At 49.2% G+C, this 18,802-nt stretch overlaps 1 protein-coding gene across 1 annotated transcript; it reads right to left on the bottom strand.

Moving 5' to 3' along the window:
- Positions 1 to 206: 206 nt before the first annotated feature.
- Positions 207 to 17,373, bottom strand: ZNF518B (zinc finger protein 518B). Its single transcript, XM_054581940.1, has 6 exons — positions 17,262 to 17,373; positions 16,635 to 16,836; positions 16,144 to 16,244; positions 14,421 to 14,774; positions 10,825 to 10,928; positions 207 to 6,814 (listed from the first exon to the last, which is right to left on the bottom strand). The coding sequence occupies exon 6, from the start codon at positions 6,616 to 6,618 to the stop codon at positions 3,400 to 3,402; it is 3,219 nt and encodes a 1,072-aa protein (XP_054437915.1). The 5' UTR covers positions 6,619 to 6,814; positions 10,825 to 10,928; positions 14,421 to 14,774; positions 16,144 to 16,244; positions 16,635 to 16,836; positions 17,262 to 17,373; the 3' UTR covers positions 207 to 3,399.
- Between the last annotated feature and the right edge of the window lie 1,429 nt (positions 17,374 to 18,802).

An 18,802-nucleotide genomic window follows, 5' to 3' on the forward strand; every position in this document is an offset into this window, starting at 1 on the left:
GAAGAGGAAGCTGGCCTCCACTCGGGGCTAACCGGCAGCGGGGAGGCAGGGTACCTGTGTGTCGGGTGACGCTGGCTGGGCTTTACACGGTTTAGAAACGCACTGCACGAGGCAGGCTGTGCAATAAACAGCTGAGTTGCTTAACATTAGAAATGAGAGGGCAGAGACAATTTTACGTTTGCTTTATTTAACAAAATTTACTCCAACTTCTATATATAAATGTGTTTCAAAAACAGAGCAGCAGGCACACGAACTGTTAACACAGGACCTCTAGTAACGCTTAGAACAGGTTATGAAATGTTTTATTTTTTTGCTCATGTTGACACTGACAGATTCAAATATTATTTGAAAGGCCGAGCAGCAGTTCGCGCTCGCTCTCTGGGGCGCCTCGACAGTAGGTCCCAGAGCAAGAGAGGTGGGGCTTCTGAGGGCTCACACACTGTGTCCGGTTTAGTTCAACAGCACTTGGCTCGTCATAGGGCTTCACAAAACCGTTTGGGGCTTGGGGATAAACATGTGAGTAAAGTATAACCTTAGTTTTTAAAAAACTTCCACTCTTGGTCATATCCTAAGTATGACAAGAGCATCTCACTTCTGCTCCCCCAAAAGAAAATCTACTTTAAAAAATAAGCGTAAAATGACTTTCATTAGTAAGTGCAATTAATACAATTTAGGGAGTACAGGTCCTTCAAAATCATTGCAACAAAGAGCACACAAATACTCAACACAGTTCTGCTACCTTCTCCAACTTTGTTAGAAATGATGACACGGCTCATTTCTTGACACTCACCTACACGTTACAAGCTATTTCCTAACGCCCGTCGCCCAGGGCCGACAGCCACTTTTTCTCACTTTTTATGACTCCCAGGAGCCCTCTCAGTTCCTTAACAAGTACTGTCATTCCGAAAATCCCCCGAAGCTTAGCTACATATTCTACCCACAAAAGTTAGCTCTGTACAAGTACATGGACTGTTTCAGGTAATACTTGAAGAAGAGTTTGTTGCTGCAAAGTGTGGATATTTTATGTTGACACTGAGCACTCTGACCTGTCGCGGTCATCTCTCCTGAAGGGCCACGGTCAACGCTTTCAGGAGAGATGCTGCTAAGTAGTGAGGTATAGGAGGGAAAAAAAAAATTCCAAATCACAGCCTTTTCTTCTCCTCCTCGTCCTACCGCAGGAGGCTCCTTTCATGTCGGAGGGGTGCAGGTGCACACGTGGACAAAGCTTCAGAATGGCCTCCTTTATGTAGTGAAGTCGTCCGCAAGCTCCATTTCCCAAAAAGCACCAACTGGAAATGCGTGGGGACCAAATACTGCCATGAAAGGGTCCGCGGGGCGTCCGCTCCCGTTTGTTCATACAAATCAGACCCACACTCACTGTGCTTTCATTTTCTAAAAGTGAGACCAGACTATTATAAAAAGGTACTTCCAAAATAAATTATTTCTAGAATACAAAACATTTTATATTTTCTAACTCATCTAATTTCATTATAAAATAGGAAATCAGAAAATTAGCTACTACAGTTTTCATATGGTAAAAAATATTAATATGTGTACATACACATATATACACATACAAAAATCCAAAGTTTCAATTTCAACAAAAATCAACCAATTAATCAACTCAAAGATCATGTCCTGAATTACATGTTAACTACCTGTAATGAGAAATGATGACCAAGAACAATTGCAATCCCACCTATGAGAGGATAATCTAAGACTTTCCCACGTGGGGGAAAAAACCGAGTCTCTCACTCCCCGGCGCGACAGAAATCTCACTCAGACATAAGAGCGCCCAGCTGTGGTCACTACACCAGCACAGCCCTTAAGGCAGTGCCTACAGCGAATAACACTCAAGTGCCAAGCTCCTGGTGGCTGGGTCACTGGCGTCCTGCAGGGTGGTTGGAGCCCAGTGGAGTGGGCAAGGGAGGACTAAGATGCAGTCCGAGCCCCACCTGCCAACTGACTGACTGCCCGAGAGGCGCCATGGTGCGGAGGGCGGGCGTTTCCCAATGCACGCTAAGGTGCTGTGCAGCCTGGCAAACGTCCAGACATCGGGCAGGAGAGGGGAGCAGGAGTGTTCTTGGAGTTGCTTCCCAGGAAAAGTGAGCAACGGGGACAGTGTGACTGTGGCTAAGGTCAATCAGAAGGGGGTGGTTACTATCAGTGAAAAGCTGGGATAGTGTTCCTATAACCTTATCAAAGATGGTGGGATGCTTCCATTTAGTTGATTCCTGCCCGTTTTCAGGATCTTCACGAGGGAAATCTTTATGGGCCTCAAAGGCACAAAAGGAAAGGGACAGGAAGTGAGTGGGGAGTTATTCCACAGGTGGGCCCGCTCAGAAAAGTGGCACAGCCCGGGGGGCAGTGTCCGTGAGCCAGGAGCGATGGGCGGCGTGCAGTCTTCACCCCCATCTGTGGGTGAGTTTCCAAGGGAAAACTCGGCCAGGCTGAAGTCACAACGGTCTCTACGCTCCGGCCCTGCATTACCTCCCCAGGTTTAATCTATTGTAAGAAGCCTCTTCGTTCACATTTTTAATTGGTTAATTTGTGAGAGGGGTAAGGGCAAACAGGAGACTTCTTTTCAGGTATTTTCCCTCTGACAATTTTTCTATTTTACTAAAAGGCACATTCCTTCTCCAATCATCACAAATTGAGATACTGTACTTAAAAAGAACCCAAAGGCTTGAAAATGTTTTCTTTCTTCCCTAACACCAGCTGTTGAAGTAGCAAATTCAGGCAAATCCTTACAATCACTCTTTCAAACATTTTTTGAAAACGCACAGATCTGTGTTATAAAGAACATACGGGTCATAGAGAGGCCAAGGGATTCAAAAGAATGGCCACTTTTCTGTCACCAAATTGGAGTAGAAAATATAATTTCTATTAGGTACCAAATATTCAAAAGACAAGCTATTGCGCCAAAAAAAAAGGGGGGGGGGGTGTGTGTGTATGTGTGTGCGCACACCAAACATGGATTTAACTCATCAGTAGCATTTTGTTATATGGGCATGTGTAAAACACTCTCAACTCACCCCTGAATGGATTACAAGAGCTTTGTATCTGCTCAGGACAAGGGGTGCTGAACAAAATTCCCAGATCCCACTGAGAATCTGCTGAAAGTTTCCCTTCTCTAGAACAAAATTACGTCCATAAACTTGTGCGTACACTCTCAGAGGCTTCAAATACCTTCCAAGTTTCGCTCACATATTTAGGTAAAACCAGACTCCTGGTTCTCAACATTCCTACAAGGGATCTGAAGAACTAATGATGCTTGCTTGCATTCCTACAACCTGTGTTTCTCCTATTGAGTCAAGGATGGGAGTTAAAAAACAAAACCCAAACCTAACCAGAATAAACTAAATGAAAAACAATTTACTTCAAACACCAATTTTTCACTTATTTACCCTTGGAATAAAGAATATCCCAATCTCTAGTTGCTTCTATCAAATGCCGTTGGCCGTGACTCATCCACTCTTCCTGGTCTTCATACAGACGTCCACAAAACCAGCACTTAAATGTACACTGAGAGTCATCAGGCAAGGAATCCACCACCTGGTAGTTGTTTTTATGGACTTTTTTAAGTTTCATTTTCAACATCATTTGCCTTTTTATTTGATTGGCTTCCTCCATGTTCTGGTAGGTCAGCCGAACATGATGCCTTCTGATGCCTAACTGACACCTGGTCCTCTCTGATAAGACAACTTTGAGGACGTTGCCTTTGTACTTGTTTATTACCTTCATCACATTGGTCACTTCCGGAGAGTCAACATCAGGATGGTTTAACACGATGACAGGCTGGTTCCGACGGGGGCATTTAATCAACTGGTCTGGTTTGGCCGCTATTAGTCGAAGCTGTCTTGCAACCTGAAAAATCGAGGGATCCTTGAAACAGCGGCTGGGATCAGCCTGAATTTTGCCTTTTTTCTTGGATGAATTTATATGCCTGGCTTTATTTTTATTTATAGGAAGACTTCTGGAAAGCATTTTCCCTTGCTTACTCAATTCACTGCTTCCTTGCTGACTGTGCAGGGAGCCAGTTTTTTTCAGGGTAGCGCTATAAACAGCACTCTCTTTTCTTGGTTTAGGCCGAAGGGATGTGTCAAGGTTATGGGACATGTCTATTGGCCCACTTTCACTTGTTGAAGCCTGTAAGTCTGAGTCCACCGGCTTCATTGGATGGAGTGGAATGGGTTTTATTAACTGTGTCTCACTGCAAGGGATGCTGACAGGTGCTTCACATGTAGCCTCTATGATGTGGGCATCCTTGGAAGAATTAAGAACCCTCAACACTGCCCCTTTGGGGATCAACACTGGAGTAGCAACAGGAGCCTTCCTGGTTACTCGGCTTTCGGTTTTCCCATTGCTGCCTTCTACAAACGGTGGATATATTTGCCGTCCACTAATACCAACATCATCCTGAGGTTTTGAGAGAGTACCTGTGGAATAGCCATTGCCAGTACACGGCACATTAATTTCTTTTGGGGTAGCTTTCGAAGTTACCTTCGATGCCTGCCCTACAGAACGACGCTGTGCATTATTTGCAGCCAGAGATGAAGGTTTGCCACAGGACTCAATTAACTGAGCAATCTTTCTACGCAAGAGTTCAATTGACTTTATTTTGGAAGTTGAGCTATTCCACTTAACGCCCTCAGGGACGTCTTCAGATCCAGAGCTCAGAGAAAATACTGATGAGATGACGGGGCCATCGAAAGAGTCATTAGTCCTTTCAGAATTCTTTAACGCCAAAGGTTTATCCCCAGGTTGTTGAGATCTGGTTCTATCTTCTCCCGTTATGTTTATGTGTAAATACTCACTTTTATGTTGAGAGGAAATCTGGCCTGTATTTGCAACTGCTTTGTATTCCTCTGTCTGGTTGTCTTTTGGCTTCCTAGTAGACGGAACCATTCTTACAGGAATACTGATCTCGCTTCTGGATTCCAAGTCATTTTTACTTATGGGCAAACGGCCCTTTTCTCCAGAGAAAGAAATGGTTGTAGGTGACGCCGCAAGAGGAAAACACTGCTGTGGGTCACTGTGCAAACGTTTTCTGCCTTCCGTAAAAGAAACAGCAGCCTTATATGGAAAAGGATTGGATGCGGTGCCAAGACTACGTAAAACACTGTTTTTCACTATAGATAATGGAGAATGATCTTTCAGGGCAGCGGGAGGCAGGGCAGTTCTGTGTGGATAAATATGACTTCTTTTCTGCGAATCCTCAGCTCTAGCCGGGTTGAGAAGGGATTCTGCACAGCTGTACACACTGGAATTTGACATGAACATATCGTAAGACCGTATCCATTTCACGTTTTTAACTTGTTTTTGAACTGACTGAAGGTTATCAAGGCCTCCAACTTCTCCAACATTCCCTTCAATCGTTAGAGCCTTGGTTTGTTCGGCAGAAACCATTTTTTCTTGTTCATTTGAGCCCTTCTCTTTAGTCTTACGTCCAGAATGACCTCCATCACCCCCACCAGCTTCTAGGCAATTATTTTCTTCCAGAGGAAATAGTTTCAGAACAAGCTGCTGTGTTCCATTGACAACCTTCACATCCATCAGCTGGGCTAAACAGTTTGCAGGGACAACGAGTTCTGCTGGTGCCACCACGGTCAATGGCATTCCGGGCTGAACGGGCTCTGTGGCTGGGGATAACACTTCCACCTCCACACTTTTGTTCTCGAACACACCGACTTCATTTGGCTCTGATAGGGTCCCTTTATTTGGAACACACACCACGTCCTTTTGGTATTCCTTCAATTCAGGTACCAACGTGATGTTGTGCATTTTGTCTTTGTTTGTCTGGAGGGAGAACCTTGAAAGCTGATCTGACAACTTGCTCTGCAGTGCGGAGCCGGGATCGGAGGCTTTTAAAAGCTCTGCATTTTGTCTTGACATGCTGGTCCTTTTCGGTTCCAGCTTGGTGACAACTTTGGGCAGCCGTTTTCCACCAGCCTTCTCGTGAACTCTCTTCCTGTGTTTGACGATGTAATCATTTCTAATAGCACCATAGTCACAGTACTCACATCGGTAAGGGAATATGCCCGTGTGTTTCACCAAGTGCCTCTGAAACTCCCCCTTCGTGTAGGAAATGTGGCTGCAGTGAGAGCAAATGAACTTGATCTCCTCGTGTTGAAGCGTGTGCTTCCTGTACTGCAGAGGGTCCTTCGTGGAAAAGCGACATTTATCACAATAGTACTTGCCTGGTTTAAAGTTCCTTACCTTAAACTTGTTATTGCTGGGGCTTGTGATAGTTTCGGCTTTATTTCCGATGTGAGCAGCACTGGGATTACTGTTCCCGAAAGGCAGGTGGGGAGAAGCCACCCCAAGGCTGCACTGGAAGCACACGTATCTGTCTTCCTTGCTTTGCCCGGGCCCCTTCCTCAAATCCTGAGGGGAGATATGGTGAACACTTTTGCACTTGACACACGTGGCGGTGGTCACCAGGGCGGCCTCCGCCTCTGAGCCCTGGTACAAAGGCGTCTGGGCTTCTTGTCTGTCTGGCCGAGTGGCTCTATTAGTGTTAGGTTGTCTGGGCGACATGGTCAAAGAACTGTGTCCATCATTCACTTGTGCGCTGAACAACTGCTGTCCAATATCCTTCATCTTCTTTATTTGCATTTCTTAACAGAGTCCACTGGGATCCAGAAAGACTTGGCATGATAGAGTCCTTCAGAGGCAGCCTTCAACAAATGGCGGTTGGCAGCCATGCAGTTACCTCCTGGGAGCATGCTTAGTTAGCTTTTCCCGAATACCACCACACAGGCGCGCGGTCCTGAAACATGGCTTTTCCGATTCTCTGCTATTCCAGGCCACGCTAAAGGGGGAAAAAAGAAATCAGAGAGCGTGATGAACATATGAACAGAAGGGTTGGCTGAGCTATTTCCAAACTTACCCAGTATTTCAATGACCTTGGATTTATGCTAAATCTTGACATACTTATTATCTTAGACACATGTTGATAATACACAACACAAACGAGCTGGCAAATAAGAAACATAAACTGAAACTGGTTTCAAACTCATCAATTTAGGCCAGCCTTGAACATAAACAAGGAGTAAGGAAATCACAGCCATCGTTCAAATAGTCTCTGTAAGGGACAGTTATTTTTAAATGTCACTGAGTGCATCCTAACAGGGTCACAGGTATACTTTCACATTCACGTAGCTAGGGCAGTCTGTTGTCATTTCAGTTCTTACACATGCGAGTTACCAAGCAGTGCAGCCATGGCTTCGGATCAGGTGTCCAGTTGTTTCTACATTACAGCTAATGACCAGCTGGGATTCCCAGTCTCACGCATACACTCCATTTGCTGTCACAAGTGGTAAGTCAATACTGTCAGTGCTGGGGAGCCACATATCCACCCCCCCAACCTCCCACTGACCCTCTATCCTGTGCCAGGCACTGTTCTAAGTATGCAGGGAAATGAGCAAAGCAAATCAGTCCCTACTCTCATGAGGGATCTATGGAGATGCTGGCTATCGATTTGTCAGACAGTAATTGGGAACAAAATACCGTAAAGGACGGCAGGGGCACAGGGAGTAACAATGTGATAAAGCTGTAGGCCGTGGGCGTGGAGGTGAGAGTCAGCAAAGGCCTCCCCATAGGCTGACCTCTGAGCAGAGGCCCCGGGGCAGCCAGGGAGTGAGCATGCGGCTGTTTGGGGGAAGGCACTTCAGGCAGAGAGGCAAAGGTCTGTGGAATGTGGCCCTGGAGCACTAGAGGGACAGGAAGGAGCCAGGAGGGGGAGGGAGGAAAGGACGGCAGAGAGGCGGGGGCACGGGAGGCCGGCCAAGGCAGGGTCCACAGCACAGGGTCCTAGGACGCAGCCTTTCCTCTCCGTGAGAAAGAACCAAGAAGAGGCAGCAGCAGCGATGTCACTCGATCTGGGCGGTGACTCTAGTGCCAACCTCCAGTGGCTGTGGGAGAAATGATGACAGGGAGACTTGCTGGGACGCGAAGGCGGTCCACACTGCGGCCGTGGAGGCATAGCCGCTTCTACAGCAAGTGTCACAGTGTGTGTGACAGTGACTACTTCTTACAAAAATACCATCTTTTGCCTAATGTGCATTTTTGCCCAAGTTTGAGGGGAAAAATAAGGATGTGCATTATACGTGGGTATAATGATTACATACCATGTGTATAATAATCCCATGTATAACGTGGACAAAAACATGGGTACTCATTATACATGGCAAAATACAACAGCTAATTATCATTAAATACACTTTCTTTCTCCAGAATTCACAACTAGGACTAGGCACAAACCAGTGAAGTTTGGGATCTGTTCAAAGCCTTTTTCTATGACCTTAAAAATCCACTTAAACCTTTTAAGCTTTGATTTTTTTTTCATCTGGCAACTAGAACTAAGGATAGTTGTCCAACCTCTCCCACAGCACGGAGCACACAGAGACACCTCTGAAGTTTTACGGGCTCGTCTAAGTGCAGGGAGGCCCTCTGAGGCACGCAGAGTCGGCTCTGTGGCGGGCGGCCCCGTGGGGGGGGCAGCCGCTTCCTGTGGGCACAGTGACAGGCCGGGAGCCACAAAAAAGTCTGACAGGCTGGTCCGCGGGAGCAGGTCCCTCTGCAGGGGCAAGAGAAACAACTGCGGCATGTCCAGATCTAGCATAAAACCTGCCCTTCACAAGCATTTTTGGAAAACTTCGTAAGAACACACCACATTGGATGCAAAGCCTGATTTTCTTTTTGGAGTGTTATCCCTCCCTATGTTGCTTTTGCAAAAGACAGTTATCTCCTCTCAGGAGCAGTTCTCAGCTTGCCACCAACCCTGGCAGCGCCCAGGGACTCCGTCAGAAGAGCGCTACCCTAAGTGTGTATGCAACGGGCATCAAGGGCACAGCGGCCCAGGGGTGCCAGCTGCTGCCTTTCCCCTCAAAGCTCACACAGACGCCTGAGTACGACCGTAAAACTGATGAGCATGGGCAAAGACCAGGGCTTTCATTTTCTGCTGCACACCTATTACATACAACAGGCAGAACTTTCGGAGGAGTACCTAGACGGTGACACAGCTTATTCTTCCAGATCTGTCAGCTGACCGCGTGGAGGGAGCCAGAGCCGGCTGGACTTCCACCCCAGGCGGGCTGTCCGTGTCATCCGCCTGCCTGCCTACGCCTGTCCAGGCGACTTGTAAGCCCAGTCTGACATTGCTGATGGCTAAAATCACAGACCTCTTATCTAAGAATTCTACCAACGCCACCAGTTCCCGTCGGCACTGTCATCCCATTCCCGCAGGGAGCGCTATGGCTGCCGCCAGAACCTACGGAAACCACAGGCGCCCGAGGCTGGAAGGGCTAAAAGGGGGGGACCTGGTCCAGGGGTTCCCGAATCTGGCCAAGCCTCGGGACCACAGCGCAAACAGCCATTCCTGGGCTCCCTCCTTCAGCCAGCGAAGGTCAGCCTCGGGCGGCGGGGGCGGGGAGGGTGGGAGGGAGGGGACATCTGGTTAGAAAAAGCATGCCATGGAAGTCCGATGAGAGTCAGTATTGGAAGTCACTGGTTGAAACTTCCAGCAACATCTGAGTCCTTTCAAACATCTTCACCAGCTGACCACGCAACCATAAATGGAACTCCTTTCCTCTCCAGGCAGCCAATTTTATCATCGCAGCTCTCATGGCCGGGAACTGACCCTTCACTGAAAATGAAACCAGCACCCCCGTAACTCTTACATCCTGCCTCTGGAGCTGCAAACAACTTCATCCCTCCTGACAGGCTGGCTGTTAGCTGTACATCTCTTCTGTCACGCAGTCCTCAGTTCCCAATTTTGTTCAAAGATCTGCACATCTCTCATGGACCAGCTTCGTAATCCCACCAGTTTCAGAGGTGGGGGGGGGGGGCGCGGAGAACATAGTAACAGGCCTGCCTGACATAGCTGGCTTCCCAACTCTTCCAACTAACACCTGACATGTAACCCTAAGAAATCTGTAAATAAATCATGTCACGAGGTGCTCTGCTGGAAGCCTCACACCAACCGGGGCGCCGCCTGTGCACTTCCAGCTTCTTGGCACCGTTCCTGGCCCCCAAGTTTCCCAGCGTCACAGATGGCAGTTCTGCCATTTCCCCTCCAGGTCCTTTCAGGACTTGGGGTGCCATTCCTCCTCCAGCTGAAGACCTAACACCGTGGGCGACTGGACAATATGATCATGCACATTAGCAAGGCGTGCAGAATGTCCCGAGGGAGGAGACCCCCTACAGAATGAACCAAGCCCCCGGGAGAGCCCCAGGAACGCAGAGTCCCCTTGGGGGCGCTTCTGCAAAACCATCTCAGTAGTGACGGGGAATTAAAAGTCCACAGGGACAAGGGCCAATAGGCAGCATGCGGCTGTGACCAGCAAACACCGTTTATGGGGGAGGCCAGACACCTAGGTCATGACCACGCTGGATTACCTGGGAGAAAGCATCTTGTTGGCTACTGAGCCATTCTAAAAATAACGCGTTTCCTACCTTATCACTTCCTTTAGTGCAGGTGAAAAAGATGTCAGCCTTCTTTAAAAAACAAAGACGACACATTCTCTTTGGCCTTTGCAACGGGTGTGGCTAGTCAAGGGGAGATGAGATCTCAGATGTATCACCCCAGGTCAAAGGTGAGCGGACCAAGTGGACGACTCTGAGGCTGGTCCTCACGCGCGGACCGCCCAGGGCCGCAGCAGCACACCTGGGCAACGGGCTCCTTGTCCCTCCACTGACTTCCTCTGTCTGGTTCACATTCCAGTACACTCGGCCGGGCCTTCCTGGCACATTACTGCCCAGCGGGCTGAAGGCCAGGGAGCATACGACACACTGGAGATAAAAGGCTGTGCAAGCGTGTACCTGACACTGAGATGGCGTCCAATAAACGACTATCACCGTCGCTGTTCGCCAGCCGTCCAAATTCACACCGCGGTTGCAAAACGTCTGCACGCAACCTCCTAGGACTGGAAACAAACATTCTTTTTAGATAAAGCAGGGAAGTTCTCAAAAACACAGGAAACACTCAGTACTATTAACTTGGCACATAAAGATGGCCACATATAGTAAGTTGCTTGTTTTTGAACAGCACACACACAGTGAGCTCTTTTCAATGCAGAGTCGCCTGCAATGTCAGCCAGAAAACTGCCACGGCGTGTCACAAAGGCACTGCCTCCCGTCTTGTCTTTCTGGGAAAAGGTGAGTGCAGCATTTGCTGCTGGTGGCTTTTCCCTTTGACCTGGAGCTCACCTGCCCCGGTTTCTTAAAGATTTATTATGGGAACATATGGAAAAAAATACCGACTTTGAAAACCAGTTCAGTGACATTGAGGGCTGGAAAACCGTAAGGGACTGGATGTGTAAGTTCTTATTAAAAAGGAAGCACCTGACTTCTCAATACTGAAAATGTCCAATGTTCAACAGAACTAGAAGAAAATCAGTACAGTAGCATTTGAAGCTACAGATTCTGGAGTTAGATTACAGGGCTTTAAGTCCCAGCCCCGTCGCTGTCTAGGGGACCTGAGGCAAACTGTCCCATTCCTCCTCGAAGACAGTAACAGTACCTACACCTCATGGGATCGTCCTGAGGATCAGCTGTAACAATGTGACTAAAAGCGCTTAGATCTAAGTTACTCACACCATAGATTGTTCAAAGTATTTTCCATTTTCTTAATTAAAAACATAGAAGGAATGATGCCAATCACAAAAATAGTCAAAGGGGTTAAATAACAGGCTTTGTAGCTGCCTGGCGATTGCTCTCTCCAGAATACATACTGAATCTCATTTTGTAATTTTAATTATGTTTGCTTGGTTGTACCACCTAACAGGGAATTTACCTCTGGGGCCGCCCCCGCCCCCCCCGCCCCCGCCCCCCCTCCCCGGCGGAGTGGCTGGCAGGTGCCCCGACGACATGGAGAGGGCGCTCTAACTACAACTTAGGCTTATTATACAGAAGCCAGTTGCCAATTTACCTTTTCTTCCCCAAGCCCAGTGAACGGCGCAGTGTTCCTGCAGCAAACGAAGGGGTTTCCACACTACAAGTCCGCGTGGAAAGCAGCTGGCCCACAGCATCACACCCCCCTTATGTGCATCACCACAGGCATTTCTGTTTCTGAGGGATGCCCACCAAACACAGTAGGAGTTGGCCAGCTGCACCCTTTCTGGACAGAGAAGCAAATTTAGGAACCTCTTCCCTTTCATTGTGACCCCTGCCTCCTCCGTCACAGGGGCTGGGCTGCAGCTGTGTGCGCGCCCATGAAGAGCAAAGGGGAACGGAGTTGACGGTTTGTAGTCCAAACTCTGACCCTGTCCCTTTGCTGGTTCCCCAGGCAAGTGATTTCTCTCTGTTCACTGCCCGGCAAGGAAACAGGCTCTGATGTCTTCAAACTTCAGGGGTAATTAGGAAAAGCAAGCTGGATAATGCAGGCAAAGCACCCTGCCTGGTGGCAGAGGGGCTCAAAAGCTGCACCTGGTCCTCTTGTGCACTCAGCCTTCGCTAGGCCACTGTTCACAAAACATCCTACCCCAAAGTGCCCGGAAGCATGTAGACAGGCAATACCTGACGGCAGGGGCGGGGAGGGGGATGTGGAATCCAACATTAGGTATGTGAACTATTTCCCTAGTGGGATGATATTCAGGAAGAAATCTGCCTCAGCAAAAACCTTTTCAGACCATTACAAAAAAGAATGGAACTGAATGGTAAATGGATCTAAAGAAGGAAAAATAGCAATGAAGTTATTTTGCAAAACTACCCCACACTTGAAAATGACTTAAGTGCCATTTGTGACCATTGTAATGACAAATATTTCTGAATGCTGTAGACAAATGTATCCTCTTGGGATCCTCGTTTTCCTTCTGGAACCAAGAGATCCACTTGGAGTACAGATCGGGGCAAGAGGCTGACCCAGAGAGCCCCTGATCTGCTGCCTCCGCTGCCCGCGTGGCAGGCGTACCCGTGGACAGAGTGATGACCTTGGGAGAGGTCTAAACCAAGGTCCAAAACCTAGGTTTTTGACTCCATAGCTGCGTGATGCCAGATGTGTTAATTTCTGAGTCTGAAGTTTCTCATTTGTAAAGTGGAAAAAAATGCCTCATTTACATGGCTGATGTGACGAAAAGGTAAACAGGCAAAGAGCAGGTAACCTTACACTTGGCAATCAGTACATGTTTTGTCAAGAAATAAGTCAACATACTTTTGGAAGACTCTTTGGAACACAGAAGAGTCCACTAATCAGCAGAGAAGCAGAAAACTCTCAGCTTAACAAACGGGCCTGACAAGATCAAGGATGACCGCAGGGTGGCAGGTCTGCTGCTGGAGGTGAAGCTTCCCCCCACCCCCGTCTATAGAGGAGTTACTTTGGGTTCCACTTGACAGACACTGTTGAGCACATTTATTGAGACTACTTCAGAAAACAAAGAAAGTTATTATATAGTTTAAAAAAAAGTCTGAGAAAACCTTTCAGAAGAAAGAATATGACCAACGTTGGAGTTGTTAAACTTACAGTTCTATGTGTGGAAAAACAAACGTTAAGCAAGTATACTCTTGTTGGCATTAAAAAAAAAAAACAAAACCCTTAAAACACAATGTAGTATTACAAGCAGTATTACAAAATACTGTTATTACACACACCTAGTAACTTCAGGTCTCTAAAGATGATATATTTTTGTATTTCCTTTTCTTGTCTTTAGGAAAAACCAAAATTTCATGAAAGAAATGGATTCAAAGTATAATAAAAAGCATAATCAAACACAGCAGAAATCCCTCCCAGAAAACCAGTGATTATTAACCTTGCCGGCATCAGGGTGCCCACTTCTTCAATGTCTAGGGTGTTAAACTTATTTTTTTAAGAGGTCCCTGGGACGGCTGGTCACCCCACTGTGCGCCAGGATTACCTGGAGGCTTGAACACGGAGGCCGCCTGGGTCCCGCGGTGTGGTTCTGCTGTGCAGCCGAGGCTGAGAACCACCTGATATGAAGGGAGCGGAGGAGCGTGCAGGAGGGGCAAGAACGTCAAGATCACGTGCAGTTTTTTAAATGCCTAACCCACTTGTGGGTGCCTGGAGGCAGGTCAAGGCCACTGCCTTGCACTGTAAGGAGGTGATTAGGCAAGTGGACTCCGGGTCCTACCCTTGCTGAGCCTTGTGACCTTGGAAATATCATCACCGATGCTCTCTGTAAAGTGCGTAATGACCGTGACCACTTTGTAGATTCTTGGAAACATCAACATTCCCGACAGCGGTGGGCGTGCGGTGAACACACCAAGCACACGGCAGGACCGTTTTACTCCCACACCTGCCAGGGGCTGCTGTCTTTAAGGAACATAACAGGAGGTGGAGAAAAGTAACTGCTACCCCTGCGATCCGATCCGGATGCCCAGCGGTGGGCTGCGTTTGTCAATCTTAGGGAACCTTGGCCCAAGGCAGGCAGAAGGGTGTCTACAGAGGCAGGTCAATACATTACCTCAATACTCCTCCGAGTACATCTTCAATCGCCCGCTTCTTGTACGAAAACAGATCTGGAGAAGCTGGCTTTCTTAAGGTCATGGAGTTGGTCAGCTGGTGTCTAATCTAAATCCTTTGTTTTCTGCTAATCACTGTGCGAGGCTGAGGACTGAAGTCACAGCCTCTGTGGCGCCACCGTGCCGGGCAGTTCTGACTTCTGGCCTGGAGCTGTCGTGCTACAGATGGGAGTCAGAAGCAGGTCGAAGGGGCTCTTCCGTGTCTTCTCAGGCGCCCGGCCCAGGCAGCCTCCAGTCCAGGCCCCGCTTCCACACCCAGAACCCTGGGGCAGTCAGCAAGCGCTGCCACAACAGCCCTGCAACAGAAGCCAGATGCAAGGGCTGGAGTCCCCGGCCTGTGCAGCCTTGGTTTCTCCAGGCACTTTTCTTCCAGGAAAAAGGGGATGAGCCCCCAGAGTGCTTCTCAAGCAGGGTGTCAGGCAAAGTCACACAGGGAGCATAAAATGGTAAAATGGGGTGGGGGAAGGGGCTTCCCAGGACTCTGAAGACCCAATGAATCAGACTACCCTTTGCCTGGGGTGGCCTCAGGCATGTGGTTTAAAATTCTTCCCAGGTGATTCTGGTGCCTCTCGACCCGACAACAGCCCCATGACGACAATGTCTGGATTAGATGATCTCTAGACACCTTCAACTCTAAGAAGGAATCTTGCAAATTGCAGTTGGCTGCGTACGTATATGTGAACAAAGGAAATGCCATCTATGCCAGGCAGCTGGAGAACAATTGAGACTGGGAAAACCTTGCTGGCAAGGAGCTTGCCTGTCACAGTCAACAGCATAGCGCTTGGCCATAGAAGGCACTTAATACATACTGGTTGAATGAATGAATGAGTCAATGAAAGAAAGAAATGTCTGCTTTGCCGAGACAGTAATACAAATGTTCTTTGTTCTTCCTTTTGCACAAAAACTGGCCCAGATCCCCTTACTTACAAGCAAATGGACAAGATTTTATTTTTTAATTGCTATTACTAGATTTTAAGAAATCTACATTGGTTTAGCATAACACATCAGGGAGGAGGCCCTATAAATAAAATAATGCCCTCCCTCCTTTGTTTTCAAAATGCACTCGCAATGACTGCCATCAGCATAACAAAACTGGGTACAGACAGAAGCGTTACTTTTCAAGGCTATGTTTAGGTCCAAGATAAAAAATAATTTAAAAAAAATGCACCCTAGATTAAAAATAATACCCATCGCTATCATGCCATTTAAAAAGGCTAACATTCTACTTTCATTCTTAAAAGGCACAGTACGATGCTGGTTTCTAAACCAACGTTTACTGGGCTTCAAGTGCCCCTAGCCAGTGTCTCCTGTTGTGTGTACACACATCACAGGCTGGGCTGAACTTTGCATGTGTGACTCAGCGAGACATGACCACTCCCAGCCTCTCTGCTCTTCTGTAGGAAAGTCCTTCAGCCTCCTGGAGAGCGAGTTCTGTCTCATTCTAGGTGACTCTGATTCTAAACTTAGGGGACAATGTTTAAGGGTTCTAACACAACAGTTCAGTTGAGCCATGTAGACTTCTATTTTTAAACAGGGCAAAGTGCTCGGCACTCCCTGCCTCATTTTATAATGGTAGGTTGATTAAATTGTTCATTATTGCAGTTTTTTTTTAAAGTAGGGGGTATTTTAATGGGGCTACATTAAATACCCAACATATATGAGTACCTTGAACGTTTTCTTTCATTCTCTCCTTTGGCTTTTCCCTTTTGGTTTAGAAATGTTCATTGTTTCGCATTGTTTCCCTGGCCCGAAACTGCCCAACAGCCCTAAGGCAACAAGATAAAAGGGCAGGCTGGGATGGGGGAGGTCCCACAGAGAACATCAGCCTGTGGAACTAGGCAGATCTTCTCTGTTTATCCTCCCTTCCCCCTCCCCAGCAAAAAGGTGCACAGGTCCTCCATGGTCAAGCCAGTCCCTGGACACGCCCCAAACGCCCAAGGAAAGACGATGGCAGTCTGGTTTTCAAGTTTATTGTTGGCACACTCACACCGATGGTACACATTATCCGAAGCAAGTCCACATCTAACAGCGCGGGTGTGGGAGGGCCGGCGGGGTGCAAAGCGGATACACCGTGGTCTCTGGGGGCGGTCAGCCCCCCTTGAGGGATCGCGGGGGTTGCTTCTAACTACTGAAAATCAAAACACGTCAGCGCTTACCTCCGAGGCTTTAAAAATGGCCTCCTGACGACACTTCCTGCTCCGGCCAACCGGTAGAAATCCTCCCAGGAGATGCATCATTTAAAACACAGGGGGCGGCACCGGAGGCCAGCTCGGAGGCTCCACACCATCGACCGCAGCCCCGGACGCCGCAGCCACCCAGGGTCGCGACCCGGCGCGTTTGGGGAGAGCCTGCGGGTCGCTGTGGCACAAAGGCGGATGGGCAGGCGGGGGACGCCGGACCCTCACCCTACCGCCACCGCCACCCAGCCCCCCTGGGTCTGTGCTCTCCCCGCACCGTCCGGTCCGTCTGTCCGTCCTTCCGTCTGTCCCCCCAACCCTCCTCCCCTACCCTCCTCCCCTTTCTCCTCCCCTCCCCTCCCCTCCCCTGTACCCAATCCCCCCTGCCATTGGCCTCCTCCCCCAGTACCAAGCTTGCAGCCAGCCTGCCCTGGGGACCACCTGGCCAGGAAGCCGCAGAGGCTTGGGTGGGCACGCAGCAGCCGGCCTGCACCGCCCGTCCCGCCCCCACTTGGCGCGGGCCCCCGCGGCCCCCCTCCGCACCCAGACCCCACCTGCCCCGCGCATTCGAACCTGGAGCCCTGGCTTTCCTGCTCGGCTACTCACCGGCGGGTCTGGGTCCAGGGAGGGGCGTCTATAACCAGGCCATAGGCCGCTGCTGCCAGCGCCGCTGCCGCGCCCCACACCCGCGGTAGGTCCGGTCCGCTGTAGATCCCTACTCGGGGGCGGAGCCCGATCCACGCAGCGCGTGCGCAGTGCGGCGGGATGCTCGGCTGGAGCGGGCGCCCCCGGCGGTCCCTACTGCTGCGCTGCTCCCTGCCTGGTTTTAAGCGCTGTGCAAAGGCGAAGATCCAGCGCCCTGTTCCCTGGTTGAGAGCTGGACCCAGCACGCCCGCATTCACTGCATGCCGTGTCCCTGCTTAGCCTTGCTGCCTGCAAGCTCCAGGAGCCTCCCTGCGAAAGCAGAGCTGACTCCGCTCCCAGTGTCGGCCCAGCGGAATGTTCGTGGGCACCCGCTCTGTTCCATGCTGGGTCCAAGCGGAGGGTGCATTTGTCCCCTGCCCTCGTGGAGCTTTAAGTCCAACAGCCGGCGAGTAAAGGCGAGAGAAAAGAAGTCAGGTCTTCATTCTCCCAATTCTTCCTCTCTTTAGAGCAACAGTGATTTGAGATGGTCTAGAAGGCTCAAATTCGAATCCCAGCTCCTTTATGTCCTGGCTCGAGTCTTGGGCGAAGAAGTCCCCTGACCTCTCTGCATCTCAAGCCCGAAACCTCATCTATTACGGAGGTAGTTGTGAGGGTCAGACAAGACAAAGACTGTGGGCAAGTCGGAAGGTGCCAGCGGTTTTTTCCTTCCTTTTTGGACTCTAGCGCCATTTCTGGGAAACTGCCTCCATCCCCACCCCGGCATGCGCTCACTCCTGTCCTTCCCGAAGGAAGATGTGATTAGAATAGACCCCTCCTCTCATGAAAGAATGGGACCATATTGCTAGAGTCCCGATAATCAGTGACACAGATGCGCCTCCCTATAAAATGAAATTGCTCCCTAGTAAGGACAGATAGTAGCAGGAAAGCAGCTTCAACCGGAAAGCACAGTTTCTCCAGGAATGACAGCCGAAAGTTTGTTTCAAAGCTCCGGAAGGAGCAAGGCTGGCTTCTGACACCTTCCTGTTGGAGGCCAGAGGTCAGGGTGCATGGCCCTCGCGCCAGAAGCAGGGAGAAGATGCAGGGCTGGGGCAATTCTTCATCACGGAGAAATGGAATTCAGGACACAATGTCAGCCACAGGATGAAATGTCAGCACCGGGATAAAAATGTCCCAGACTGAAATAGCAAAAGCTGGGCGGAGAGAATGCCAACCCAGAGATGGCTCACCAACACCAGGTTCCCCCCCAACTCCATGCTGCGAAAATCGACCTCATTGCTGCTAAGGGGGCTTCCTGGTTCTCTGTCTCCTGGGGCTCAGGTCAGCTGGTGGATCTCTTCTCAAACACAAAGAGATCATGTCAGAAAGAATAGGGCAGAGAGTTCAAAGTCTCCCTCCAGCGTCGGGTGAGCTTGGGAGGGCACTGAGAATTTAACCTGGCTGCTGCCTGGAAATTTCTAGTGGCAAAAGGAGCCAAATCAGGAGAAACTGTTAATTTTAAGTAT

Source organism: Pteronotus mesoamericanus, unplaced genomic scaffold, assembly GCF_021234165.1.
Source record: "Pteronotus mesoamericanus isolate MK-2021 breed Mesoamerican mustached bat unplaced genomic scaffold, CSHL_Meso_final contig_68, whole genome shotgun sequence".
NCBI lineage: Eukaryota > Metazoa > Chordata > Mammalia > Chiroptera > Mormoopidae > Pteronotus > Pteronotus mesoamericanus.

Excerpts from the sequence above, each read along its gene's own strand:
- ZNF518B (XM_054581940.1), bottom strand. The coding sequence starts at position 6,618 with ATGCAAATAAAGAAGATGAAGGATATTGGACAGCAGTTGTTCAGCGCA.